This window comes from Truncatella angustata, assembly GCF_020726525.1.
Source record: "Truncatella angustata strain MPI-SDFR-AT-0073 chromosome Unknown BKA67scaffold_9, whole genome shotgun sequence".
Classification (NCBI taxonomy): domain Eukaryota; kingdom Fungi; phylum Ascomycota; class Sordariomycetes; order Amphisphaeriales; family Sporocadaceae; genus Truncatella; species Truncatella angustata.
Genome location: NW_025763389.1, coordinates 2,107,348 through 2,119,851, shown reverse-complemented (window position 1 = coordinate 2,119,851; position 12,504 = coordinate 2,107,348). Strand labels below are relative to the sequence as shown.

Here is a 12,504-nt window from a genome sequence, read left to right as displayed (position 1 = left end):
GACACCTGTCCATCTCCCTTCAAGCAAAGGATTGCTTGTCCCCATAAACGCCAGTGTAAATGCTATAAATATCTATAACCGTTCAACATATCATCATCACCATCATCATCAAGAAATGCATTCTGATGATTATAACGATCTCTCTATCGACCATAGGAAAGCATAAACAAGCCAGGCAATCTATGCCGCTCAGTGAGAAATATACTGAAATACAGCCGATACCTCTTGCTCTCCACACTCCTGTTGTAGTAGATGGTCCTGAATTGGCTTTAGACCAGAATTTACGAAGTGATTCCAAGTACTTGTGTCACCATAGAGCATAGCGGGAGCCTTGAGGTACTGTTTGCCATCGGGCTTGCAACGCTTGCACTTGAAGGTGTCATGGGTATCACTTGTAGTGTTTCCACGATACTGGAACAGCTCTCTCAAGCTGTCAACCGAGAAATGGCGCTCGACATCCTCAGCAGAGTCGACAACGCACGATGACAACGACTGCTTGTGACTTTGACGTTGGAAGATCTTCTCTTCGATCGTACCCGTTCCGATAAATCGATACACAAAACAATCCTTTTTCTGTCCATCACGCCATACACGAGCAAGAGCCTGTTGATCTGATGCAGGGTTCCAGTCAGGGTCGAAGAGGACGAGACGATTGGCACCAATCAGATTCAGACCACAACCACCGGCTTTGCTCGATAGCAAGAAGATGAACTCCTCGCCGTTGGGGTCATTGAACTTGTCAACGAGCTTCTGTCGCTTGTTCACATTCATCGTACCGTCTAGTCGAAGAGAGCCATATGCGCGATTGCGGCAGAGGCGCTCGAAGAGATCCAAGGTCGACGTATAATTGCTGATCAGAACAATCTTGTCGTTGGTGTCCTGTCGAATGCGAGCGAGCATGCGATCGAGCACCTGCATCTTACCCGAATACCATGGCTTAATATCTCGATCACGACCTCGTGCTTCTTTCGGCACGTAGTCTTCTGGCCAATATTGCTCAGAGCCGGGTAGGTCTTCGCTGAGATTCAGCAGATCGGGGTGATTGACTAGCTTCTTCAGCATGCCAATAGCCTTGAGCGGTTGGCTTCCCTTGCCACGCAGGAGTGCCTGGATGTCGGGACTCTTGATGAAGTAGTTGTACAGATCAAGTTGGAAAGGAGCCAAGTTGCAGAAGACAACATGCTCATATTTGACTGGCAAATACTTGGACAGCAAATCGTTGGTCCGGCGGATGATGAACTTGTTCACAATAGCCAGCAGGTCAGTAGTACGTTCGTCGCCCTTCTTGCGCTCATCCGGCGTAGCATCGGCATCTCGCCCTCGAAGGATTGGTAACTCGAACCGCTTTCGAAACTCCAGTCTAGTACCCAACAGATCCGGATTGGCAAAGCTTATGAGAGCAAAATACTCGGAAAGATCGTTTTGGATGGGGGTACCTGACAGGATTACTCGCCGCGTCACGTTAAGATTGTTGAGAGCGCTGAAGGTCTGACTGTCGCCATTCTTCAGACGATGGCCTTCATCGCAGAGCATCAGACCGATTTGTGTGTTCTTGAGTTCTTCCACGTTGAGTCGAAGTGTTTCGTAGGAGACGATGATGACGGGCCGTGTGACAGCACGCCCACTTGCGATAGCCCATTGGCGCAGTTGACGGGTCAATTCTTCTTTCGTCGCCTTGCCGTCAATGGCGAAGGGGGTGATAGCATCTGGCCCAAGCCACTTGACCAACTCGTTTGCCCAGTTTCGAACTAGCGAGGAGGGGCATGCGACGATGGCTTTCTGGATTGTCGTCTTGCCAGCTTCGGGTGACTGCTTCAGGAGAGTCCACAAGAGCGTGATGCATTGAAGCGTCTTTCCGAGCCCCATCTCATCGGCCATAATACAGCCATTGGCCTTGGCATCGATGAGGCCAGTGACGCATCTGTACATGAACTTGACGCCCTCGACCTGATGCGGTCGCAGCACCTTGGCGAGCCTAGGGTCGATGACGACAGGCACCCGTGGGTGTTCACCTTCAACCTTCTTCTTGATGCCCAGAATCTCCGCCAGACTCTTGTGAACCAGAGGCTCGTCGATCTTTGGCTTGGCCGCTTCCTCCTTTTCCAATTCTTCTTGTGGCTTCTTGGGCGCATCGATAGTCGGATCGTACAGCACAATGGAAAACTCCCCGGCAGGGTCATGCAGGGGTTTTGCGACCAAGACAGCTCCCGTTCGCAGACCGAGGGTCGGGGGCGGACGATTGGGGTTGTAGTTGGCGGTCAACTTATTGAGGAAAGGGACGGAGAAGGATTTCCTAAAGACCTTGTCCTTGTCCTTGGCTTGGAATACGGGGAACATGTTGACATGGCGATTGGCAAGTGCTAAGCGGTCGGCGTTCGTGTATGGCTTGTCAGCGTCAGCGCCGTCGACCTCGCCGTCGGCCCCTCCATAATCGACCTTTCGCTTCTTTCGAGTCGGGCGATCGGAGGCTGGAGTTCTAGTTGCAGATCCGGGACACTTGAAGGGCTTGTGCAGCCGCTGTGCTGAGTCGGTTGGGCGATATCGCGGACCTGGGGCAGGCGCCTTTCTTGCCAACGGCGTGGAAACGGTGGCTGTGGCGGGAGTTGCCCTATGCCGATGCTCATGTTAGTAAAAGCAGTGCGGGCTACAATGCACGCGACAACTCACATCTTTGCACAATGGAATCGACAAGTTGGTGGGTCGCAATCTCGAAAAGAGAGGGCCTCGAAAGTGAGGAAGGAAATTGATGAGTGCCAGTGCTATTCCATTTGCCACTTGGAAATGATGGCGAATCTGGTAGTTTGTTGATCGTTGGCAACTTACCTAACCGTAGTGCCGGCGGAAGCGCGACGCGACTTTGTTGCTGTTATCTTAATTAATTAATAGGCAGCGACACGGGCTCACATGACCTGGGACTGGTGGAAAGTGCATTCATTGCATTACCAAGCACAGTTGATATCCATTCGTATTGTAACTAACCTAGGCAGATTGCGCTAAAGCTTCCCCTGCTCCTTCCTTCCTGCTCTGGGTGTTTGTTTTCCATTGCACCCCTTCGGCGGGACAGACCCACTGATAGCCCAGTATCAGATTGATTCAATCATCTTTCCGAAAATGTCTATTTTTCACAAAATATCAGGACAGATGACTTCACTCGTCGCGCATGAGTGAGGGTTGATAAGAACAACATCATGTACCAGACCGAGTTGGTTCGTTACAGCCGCCTACTGTAGGTTAGCTGGTTAGGTACTTGCCCCTCATTCAGTGGCGGGGCAGCCCGCCCATCAGCCGAGAACTTGTCTCAATGAAACTCCAGTAAAAGAGCGGCAATATAATTCAGTTCAGAGTACAAGCAGCCTATATTCAATTTCGCATAACCCATTCTTGGCTGTCCTCGCGGCTTCAAATTACAGATTCTTATTTCGTTTACAAATCGCAGACGTAGCTTGTTCCATTACGTGCATCAATCATCAAATCTAAATGCCCACTTAGCCGAGGATATTCGCCAATGCTCAACAATTGACAGCTCCCGGCACAACCCCGTCACAATAAAAGAACATGTCAGCAGACTTCTGGGCCGGATACGTGAGCGGCGCTATAGGCATCCTTGTTGGCAATCCCCTGGATATCCTCAAGGTCCGCCTGCAAGCCAAAGACGCGATTGGTGCTCAGAGCGCCTCTTCATACCTCCGCCAGTTCGAGGGCACCTCGTCTCTGATCACGGGTACCGCCGCTCCCGTCTTGGGTTATGGCGCCCTGAACGCACTGCTCTTTGTCTCTTACAACAGAAGCGAGGCTGCCATCAATAGCGCACTAGGCGTCCAGTCCAGTCTGTGGACTACCTGGGTAGCAGGTGCTATCGGCGGTCTGACCACTTGGATAGTCAGTACGCCGACTGAATTAATTAAATGCAGAGCCCAGCTCTCGTCTCCTCCCAAGTCAAGCTGGAGTATTACAAAATCGATCATCCGGAATGAGGGCGTCAGAGGGTTGTACTTTGGTGGCGCGGTGACGGCCCTGAGGGACAGCATTGGTTATGGCTTTTACTTCTGGTCGTATGAGTTAAGCAGCCAACTGATGGTCTCGTCCTCGAGCCGCAAGCCTTCCTTCGCAGAGGATGCTGCAAAGGTTCTTGTATGCGGAGGGTTGGCTGGTGTGGTGACTTGGGCTAGTATCTTCCCGCTTGATGTGATCAAGACAAGGGTGCAGGCGCAGACTTCGAACCCAGAGGCGCAATCCCTAATAAGCAACCCACTGGCACCAAGAGAAAGGCTTGGTGCGGTCGGGATTGCAAGGGAAGCATACAGGGAAGGAGGAACTCGAGTGTTCTTCAGAGGACTAACCATCTGCAGTGTTCGAGCTTTTGCTGTGAATGCAATCCAGTGGGCGGTGTATGAGTGGATCATGTTCGAGTTCGGGGAGAGGAAACGTAGAGTAGTCGAGCCCGAATCAACGCAGGTTCCTTAAACTTTCCGTTAGCCGACCTTAATCCAAAGATTTCCGGTGAGGAACGCCGAGGTTCTTTGCAACTCCATTTGTGTCCCTGCCCCTCGTCATGCACCATGCTTATACATGCCAAGTCAATCTACCGATCGGCTGCATCATGTTGCAGCCAGATCTCAGACGTTGGACGTCTTAGCTTTCGCTAATATGGCTGGCAGCCCCTGCGCCGTGAGATAGACTACCATGTCGTCGATTCCTTGGGGTGCATTGAGTTGATGGCCTCCCTCGGGGTATTCTCTTGACACGCCCTGCATCCCAAAAGAGCCCAGTGCATCAGCCAGCTGCCTGCCGTATTCGATGAAGATAAGAGGATCGTCCATACAATGAGCCAGAAACACCGGGGTGCTCTTTAAGATCTCATCGCTAGGAATCAGGTCCAGGGCAAGAACCTCCCTGGTCTCGTCGAGCGTGCCGCCTGGAAAGGGCAAACGGCAGTTGAAGCACATAACTCCGGCGAGGCGCTGGCGCCTCTCTACTTGAGCTTCGAAATGGTCGATCTTGATGCGCTTCCTTTTCGGTGGCTCCGAGATCTCAGGAGCGGGCATGTTCAGCAGGGCATGTATCGCCGTAGCTCCGCCCTGACCAAACCCAGCCAAAACAACTCTGTCCATTCCTCCTACTTTCACCGCCTCCTGGTGCACAAGCTTGGCGATATTCCTGACGCTGTCCTGGAGCCCGGGTGCTTGTAGTTCCTCGCTGTCTGCGAAATCCAGCACATTCCACACGTCAAACCATTGTGACCAATCCTGGTCGTCCCGCTCACAGTACAGCAGCTCAGCTTGTGGAAACACCCACCGCACTGAGGGGAACAGATCGGACAAGGACCGTTTGGCCGAGTCCCTGAGCATAAACAGGCTCTCGGCAAGTTCCTGGGCGGAGCTGCCGCGCCCGTGGAGGAAGATGATGGTGTGCGTGTGCTCCGTCTCCGGGGGAACGACTGAGCGGCCTAGATCCATGCTGCAATCTCGGAACGCAGCGCAGATTCGAGACAAGTCAGAACCGCTTCCATCTAGTCGGCGTTTCATATGATAATACAGCGCCTCTACTGAGACATCGGACATCTCCTTCATATAACCTAAGCTGGGAAAAGGCGGCCCCGATCTTTGATAGAGAGACCCGACTCCTGTCTGATGTGGTCGTTTGTTAGTGGATCCCACTCTGTAGGCTAAGCAACGTCAAGAAAGGGTCCGGCAGACGTTTAGCGTTTTTGCCACCTGCAAATGACGAAATGGTCGGTGGGTAGTCTGTACCACCTCAACTTGATTCAAAGAGGAGGATTATGATACCTGTGGTCATTCATTTGTCTTGCTTACTACCTAGCACCTTTGTGCGACCTTGGGGAAACGAATCAGAATTTTGAGACTTTTGGGCATACAAAGTTCGAGCATGGAGCTCAACCGTTGCCTCATCACGATGATCATTGCCTCTTAGGGCCTGCTACCAGAGGCCGACTTTCTGCCAGGTGCCACAGAGCGGGCAACTTAGGCGCCCGGACAATTACAGTCCACCTTACTAGAACACGTCGAGAACATGTCCAGCTATAGATAACTACAAGGCAATGTCGCAAAATGGTAAAACCAAGCAAATTCAGTCCGACAGTTTTGTCTTTCAATTATACTTTAATCGTTCTAAATAAAGGTGAATGTAGGTAAAGATTGTGTATAATAAAGTCAAATTAGATCGAACCGAAAACAAAAAGGACTTTCACTGAGTGAGCTCAAACCATTTGGTCAATAGAGGCAAAAGAATTGGTGGAGAGGCTGGGAATCGAACCCAGAACCTTTTCCATACGGATCATCTCGAGATGAGATGAGAGCATGCTAAGGAAACGTCATACCACTAGACCACATCCCCTAGGAATCAGACGAACTGAATGACCAGATCACCGTATTGGGTGATTGGATGAAAGCAAGGTCGTTGAAGATAGTATGTATCATAGCTGCGGAGATGGCGGTTGGGTTTTTTTGAAAATTCTGGATTCTGGGACTGCTATTACGTACGCAGGTTAGAGTGACAAGAAAGGGGCCTCCCGCGATTGCTTATCGTCGTCGGGTTGGCGACGAGCTGACTAAGAGTATAAGGCGAGCAAAGCGGTGGAGTATACTCCAAATTATTGTTTTAATATCAAGACAAGAAGTTGTGGACCATGGTAGAAGGTACACTGGTGCAACGTGTTATCTGCCTCGTAAGGATCAAGCCCGTGCAGAGTACTCAGTTAGTAGACTACTGCGTGAGTTCATGCGTATTCTACCACTTCGAGTGATGATACATATGATGCGTGTGGGTGCACAAGACTTTTAGGTTATCAAAGATACGAGCACTTATTAGATGAAGAGAGTTACTCCAACAGATTTTACGGATGTATTGCTTATGTTGTGGCCGAGTCCATCGCTTGACTACGGCAAGTTCAACCAGAGATCCAACAATGCTGGGTAGTTTGGCGTGCCCAAGCCTGTCACTGGATCCCATCCTTCGACAGCTGGAAAACCACTGCTACCACAGTTTGCATTACTTCCATTTTTGATATCCGTTAAGCTATCGGGGTTGGCGTAGAGAACCGGGTTGATGAATCCGACAGGCGATTTACCAATAGCCTGCCTCTCTTGGTTGATGAGCGTCAAAACAGCAGCCCACAGTGGTGCGGCTAGGCTTGTGCCAAACCAGTGGTAGTCGTTTCCACCGTTGAAGGCGCGGAAGTTCGCTCCGTTGGCAGATATATCAGGGAATCCACGGCCAGCACGGTTGTATAAACCGCCACCCTCACCAATGTTAGTGGCGTTCTCGTTGGCGATATAAGACGGGTGGCCGGGATCGTGCTTAGAGAAGTAGGTGTCCAAAGCATCCTTCATGTAGTCCGGAGCTGGAAAATAGTTGGAGAAGCCACCAGAGCTCGAGAAGCGGGATTCGGGACTTGGAGCTGGTGCCAATGCTGTTTGCATAGCGGACTCGGGGTCATGAATTGTCTGGTTGGGCTGCAACTGTGTAGCACCGACAGACGTCACCTGTTTCTGATTAGATCTTGTCTGGCTTGACGTTGGGATAGAGTTACTCACATATGGACACGCACTAACAGCATCTGGGTTGTAAATTGTTTCAGTCAAGTTGTACCCGGAAAGACAACCGCTCTCGGTGATATCGCCAGCAAAACTAGCGACACCATAATCACCCGAAGCGATTAGGGTGGTGGTTCCTTGCAGCGCAAGCTTTAAAAACTCATCGCATTGTCGATACATGTAGTTCTTAGGAAGATCCAACTCGGCTTCGCCGTAAGAGATCGAAATGACTTTCGTTGGGGTGTAGACGCCGCACATCTCTGTCTTGTTGTAACCACCAGGAGCAGTATCCGGATACGAAGCGTCGATACCAGCACTATCACCAGTGATTCCATACGCGGTTTTGGTACAGTAAGAACCATCTAGAGCATCGAGGAAAGTATTCAGAAAGCCGGCAATGCCGCTGCTCAAGTTTGGAATGTCGTCAACCTGGTAAAGCGTGATAGTCTGAGGGTAAACCAAAGAAGCAACGATATCGATGTCGATCTCCGACTCGCCCGTGTTGTAGTCAGAGTCCACAGGCACCGGAGCGACTGCGCCGTCAACAAAAGCAGGGATTGGTGAAGTGCCTTGAGGGATATATGGAGCGTACTTGGCGAAGAAGAGATCGATATCCTCTTGCGAGTATGTGTCTCCGGACTCGTACAAGCCCACAGAGTTTCCTTCAAGGGCTTTGTTATCCTCTGGGATCTTGTAGAGGGCCCGATAACACGGTGGGGTGAAGTTCTTGGCACACCCCGCGAGATCATGTCCCAGATGATGTGCATCTATTGTAGCCGCATCTTGCCAATCAGCAGGAGACGGTGTTACCTTGTATGGACGGCTCCTTTGGTGGTTGCCTCGAGTGATAGATCGCTTCTTCATGGGCGACGAAAGCTTGACACCAGGTGTGACATAGTCAACGTGCTCTCGAATATGTTGAGGAAGGTAGTACTCTTCACTCCCAAGTTTCAAGGCACCCTTGTGCTCAACTTCATGATATTGAGTCTGAAAGAGTGCCTCTGCCTCGCGAACAGGCATATCCACAGACAACCAGCCCTTGTTCTGGTAGTGCTTGATACGCGAAGCACTTATTCCAGACTGCGTGAGCCAGTTTTTGACAGCCGTCACGCTCTCCTTCTTCGGAGCGAACAACTCGATGACCTCATCTTGGCTAAGATATTTGCCGTAGTTGGGAGATGAAGGATGAGCAACATCCATTAGCCTGTCATAGCCAGTGTTGAGATTAGACTGCGCAAGTCCAATTTTGACGGGAACGATGGCATTAGAGTCAGCTCTGGCGTATTGTGAAGCCAAACTCCTTTTCCGGATACCTGAAGCATGTCTCGATTCGTGAAGCACATAGTTGGTAGAGGGCAGTGCATTGACGGCCGAAGCCGCAAGCACTAAGACTGTGATGAATGGCTTCATAGCAACGAGCTCTATACTACCCCAGAGTATTCAAAAGCTTGTCAAGAACTTGGCTTCTTGGCATGCCAGGAACCTGTCGGGCCCCCTATGCCGCCTTTTATTGACTGTCGCTATGTAATGCCATTGGTACTCTAGCCCAGGGAACGGTACTATTGCAGATGCCCTCTTTCCTATTCAGGAAGGTTGATAAAGAGCTCCACCTCTAAGTTGGAGCAGTGATCAGCATGGAAGTGTAATCGAACTTGTGTCTAGTCATACTAGGCAAGAACTTATGCATCAAAATGACAGCCATTTCAGAGTATGAGGCCTAGCTGGGAAATTGGTAGTATATAATTTCAATGGCCGGGTTCATCAAATGCTGTCAATCGATCGGGGAGCTGGCAGCTCATTGCAGCAATCGATTCCGTGAGGTTTATTGCTGTTCGTATCGATCCCACAGCGGCTGGCCAGCATTCGGAGGCTTCGGAAAATCTAAATTATTATAAATGAAATTTATCGGATATCGTCAGCACATATCGGACTTTACCACCACTATCATTCTCATATCATTTACTGTTCTTGTAAATACAAGTCAATCACAGCAGGTTTGAGTCAGGGTTCTCTTTCCCTGAGCTCGAGTCGGCTGTCGGGTGTTGGAAAAGACTAGAATGGCTTGGTCACTTCTGCAATAAGGTTTCGTATTCCACAAAGTCCTAAATGCTCGTGTGCTACATTTGATATTTTCCTATAACTCATTCGGGCTGTCGGCTGGTGTTACCTCCAACATGTTCTGCCGTTCAAGTCTTTTCGTGCTGATAAGGGATCGGCTTCTTATTGTATTACTCTTGTACTTCTCATGAGTCACACATGCCTCAATCGTATGCCAGAAGGTTTTTGACAACCCCGGCACATAAACAAGGGTTGACGGATATTTGCTATGCTTGAATATATATTTGAAGATTTTATGCGTTCAACGTGCATCCATGCAAAAGTCTACTACACAATGAAAATTGCTGTTTGGTTTACGCGGGGTCGGACACCTAGAAAAGCAACCCCTCTCAAGCCACTAAACTACCAACTCCATGCACTGTCGCGATTATGTCAGTAGCAGCTTCTTATCTAACCCGCTATCTATTACGTGATTGGTGAGCACGACATTCTGTTGTCATACGTGCCATCGTCGTAGATTTGTTTCCCGTCGGTTCGCCGTCAGTATACTCCCTGTCGCAGTTTGATCAGATACGAGCTATGCCTCCATTGCGAAATGGCAGAGCCTCAAAAGCCTGTGATCTCTGTCGTAAACACAAGACTCGCTGTTATGCTTCTGATAACCCTCGAGAGCCTTGTCTGCGATGCAAGACCTTATCTCAACAATGCTCCCTAGGGTCACCTTACGCTCACACGACGCCAATCTCGCGAATAGACTCTCACGACAGACCGCGTTCATCTATAACCCCACATAACCCAGATAGGGGAGTCTCTACGGATGAAAGGTGTGCTCTATGGTAAATTTCATGTAACCAACTAATTGGCGTTCACGCACCAGGCTTGAGCGACTTGAAAGAACAGTTAGTATTCTTGTAGACCGGCTTGACTCAAAGCTCAGCGAGCTCGGCAACACTTCGAGCCATCAACGCACACCTTCTCGTGCATCTTTATCCTCGCCTGAACCGGATGCGGCCCCTGTTATGTTGATACGGGACGCTGCTACAAATGCCGGCGTAACGTCACCGGAACAAAATCTTGCTTATTCTGGCTCGGCCTTCCAACATGATGTTATTTCAGCTGGGTTGGTCCCGTTATCTTTTGCGCATTCGCTTCTCACATTGTAAAGCATTGATCCTGATCTAGAGCAACAGAGACCCAACTAACATAGCTAGATTCCACCTTCATTATGGTCGATGGGTGAGGTTTCCAGAAGATGCTACGATAGAGATACTATTGCCGCGGGTGAGAAAGTCGCCCTTGCTATTGTGTAGTATCTTCTTAATCGCGGTGAGGCATACAAATCAAGATTCGGCACGTATTATGGCTCCAAAACTGTTCCAAGAAGCGAAGCGGCTCATGACATCATCACTATTGGAAGTACCTCAAGCCATTGAATTCTTTCAGGCTGCACTTATACTGAGTTTGTGGTCCACTACTGTCGGTCAAGTTCCACTGAGTATTGATAGTTGGTTATTGACCGGCTATGCTATTCAACAAGCACTTGCGAGTCCATGTTTCTCGGAAACGTTGCGAGCCAATCCCCTTTCGCCAACCGACGTCTCACACATAGATTCGTGGTGTGTATGGAACCATATTTGTGTAGCTCATCTCCAGTAAGTAATCTCAGACTACTACTCGGTAGCATGTAGGTTTAATGTATATACTAGATATTGTGTCGGTACTCGTAGACAGACAGTACTTAATCAAGCACATATTGATCGCTGTGTAAAGTTGATTGACTCGAGTGAAGTCACCAACTATGAAGCCCGGATGGTGGCTGAAGTCAAATTATACTGGATTATCTACAATAAATGTGGCAGGCCTCGGATTGATCTGGCTGAAACGAAGTTGGCACTTCAGAATTGGCAGCGAGATTGTATGGATTTATTTGGTAAGCTGTCGATCAGCCAAGAAAGTTGGAAGGTTCGAACTAACATGTATTACAAGACGAGCCTCGCTCTCAGTTTCTTCAAATGGGCTTTCATTTTGCTCATCTGCTGGCTCACTGTCAGTGGCTCAAGTCGCCAAAATCGGTCATGCATAAGGCGGTACTCAAAGAAGTGATCCACCACTGTCAATCTATCATCAAACTTGCTATCGATACTACCGACGAACGTACTCGCCATTTGACAGATCATATCTACCACATCATCACATTCTCGGCATTGACGTTGTGTCGAATTGTTCATACCTACGAGTCAAAGCTGAAGGCAGCAGAATACGACATTACCGAAATAGATAACCTGGTACTCCAACTTGTCAATTGGCTAAGATCTATCGGTCTTCCGTGTCACGCGGCACGTATCCTTGGCGATGTCGTCTCAGCTCAGTTCCAGAAACTCAGACCTGATTATCAACCCACACCGCGTTTAATATCTTCTGGCGTTTTAGCTGAGGAGAGCTTACAGGGCTTTCCGCAAGACCAGTCGGCCCTTCCACCCGATCTTTCCTTTCTGTACCCTAGCTTCATCGGCTCGGAGTTATTCGATATGGATATTGGTACAGACCCGTGGCCTGAATGGGGTCAGAGCCAGTCAGACACCGACATATCTATCTAACATACCCTCGGGCGAATCGTTACAGAACGCAAAGTGTGACCTATAATTTATCAAAAGCCTACACATACTCAATATCGTAGGAAGCAGCGGCATCTAGGGTCAAATGCATTACTTTTAACGGCTAGTTCGAAAACGATCATTCGGACCCTATTCTATGTAATCCCATGTACCGGTTGAATATATATCATAGACTCTATCTGGTCATTAAAAGCAGGTAACTTGTAGAATTCAATGAGAACTATCGTTTTCCAAGACCAGTATTTCTTATTCGGTTTCTGTAAACTGCTTCTCAGGCA

General features: G+C 49.3%; 5 protein-coding genes and 1 non-coding gene across 6 annotated transcripts; 2 read left to right on the top strand and 4 right to left on the bottom strand.

Annotated features, from left to right (window-relative positions):
• Positions 1-101: 101 nt before the first annotated feature.
• BKA67DRAFT_427955 (Rad54-like protein MUS-25) lies at positions 102-2,863 on the bottom strand. Its single transcript, XM_046096851.1, has 2 exons — positions 2,668-2,863; positions 102-2,608 (listed from the first exon to the last, which is right to left on the bottom strand). Coding segments are annotated over exons 1-2 (2,421 nt in total). The 5' UTR covers positions 2,670-2,863; the 3' UTR covers positions 102-189.
• A 692-nt stretch (positions 2,864-3,555) lies between these two features.
• BKA67DRAFT_525184 (mitochondrial carrier domain-containing protein) lies at positions 3,556-4,464 on the top strand (the record flags this gene model as incomplete). Its single annotated transcript, XM_046098643.1, has 1 exon — positions 3,556-4,464. The coding sequence occupies one exon, from the start codon at positions 3,556-3,558 to the stop codon at positions 4,462-4,464; it is 909 nt and encodes a 302-aa protein (XP_045953686.1).
• Positions 4,465-4,616: 152 nt separating this feature from the next.
• On the bottom strand, positions 4,617-5,456 carry BKA67DRAFT_663511 (acyl-protein thioesterase; the record flags this gene model as incomplete). Its single annotated transcript, XM_046108196.1, has 1 exon — positions 4,617-5,456. The coding sequence occupies one exon, from the start codon at positions 5,454-5,456 to the stop codon at positions 4,617-4,619; it is 840 nt and encodes a 279-aa protein (XP_045953685.1).
• A 796-nt stretch (positions 5,457-6,252) lies between these two features.
• BKA67DRAFT_t156 lies at positions 6,253-6,354 on the bottom strand. The gene has a single exon. It is a non-coding gene; the product is annotated as a tRNA-Ala (tRNA).
• Positions 6,355-6,896: 542 nt separating this feature from the next.
• On the bottom strand, positions 6,897-8,963 carry BKA67DRAFT_525516 (peptidase S8/S53 domain-containing protein; the record flags this gene model as incomplete). Its single annotated transcript, XM_046098672.1, has 2 exons — positions 6,897-7,502; positions 7,554-8,963. 2 exons carry the CDS (start codon positions 8,961-8,963, stop codon positions 6,897-6,899), a joined length of 2,016 nt encoding a protein of 671 aa, XP_045953684.1.
• Positions 8,964-10,031: 1,068 nt separating this feature from the next.
• BKA67DRAFT_581868 (uncharacterized protein) lies at positions 10,032-12,441 on the top strand. Its single transcript, XM_046103946.1, has 5 exons — positions 10,032-10,435; positions 10,489-10,770; positions 10,823-11,263; positions 11,318-11,541; positions 11,598-12,441. Exons 1-5 carry the CDS (start codon positions 10,191-10,193, stop codon positions 12,206-12,208), a joined length of 1,803 nt encoding a protein of 600 aa, XP_045953683.1. The 5' UTR covers positions 10,032-10,190; the 3' UTR covers positions 12,209-12,441.
• The last annotated feature ends 63 nt before the right edge of the window (positions 12,442-12,504 follow it).

What these genes read in the sequence shown, in the direction of transcription:
- BKA67DRAFT_581868 (XM_046103946.1), top strand. Translation starts at nt 10,191, where the DNA reads ATGCCTCCATTGCGAAATGGCAGAGCCTCAAAAGCCTGTGATCTCTGT. An exon ending in GGAGTCTCTACGGATGAAAG is followed by an intron (nt 10,436 to 10,488) that starts GTGTGCTCTATG and finishes TTCACGCACCAG; the next exon opens with GCTTGAGCGACTTGAAAGAA. An exon ending in AGATTGTATGGATTTATTTG is followed by an intron (nt 11,542 to 11,597) that starts GTAAGCTGTCGA and finishes ATGTATTACAAG; the next exon opens with ACGAGCCTCGCTCTCAGTTT.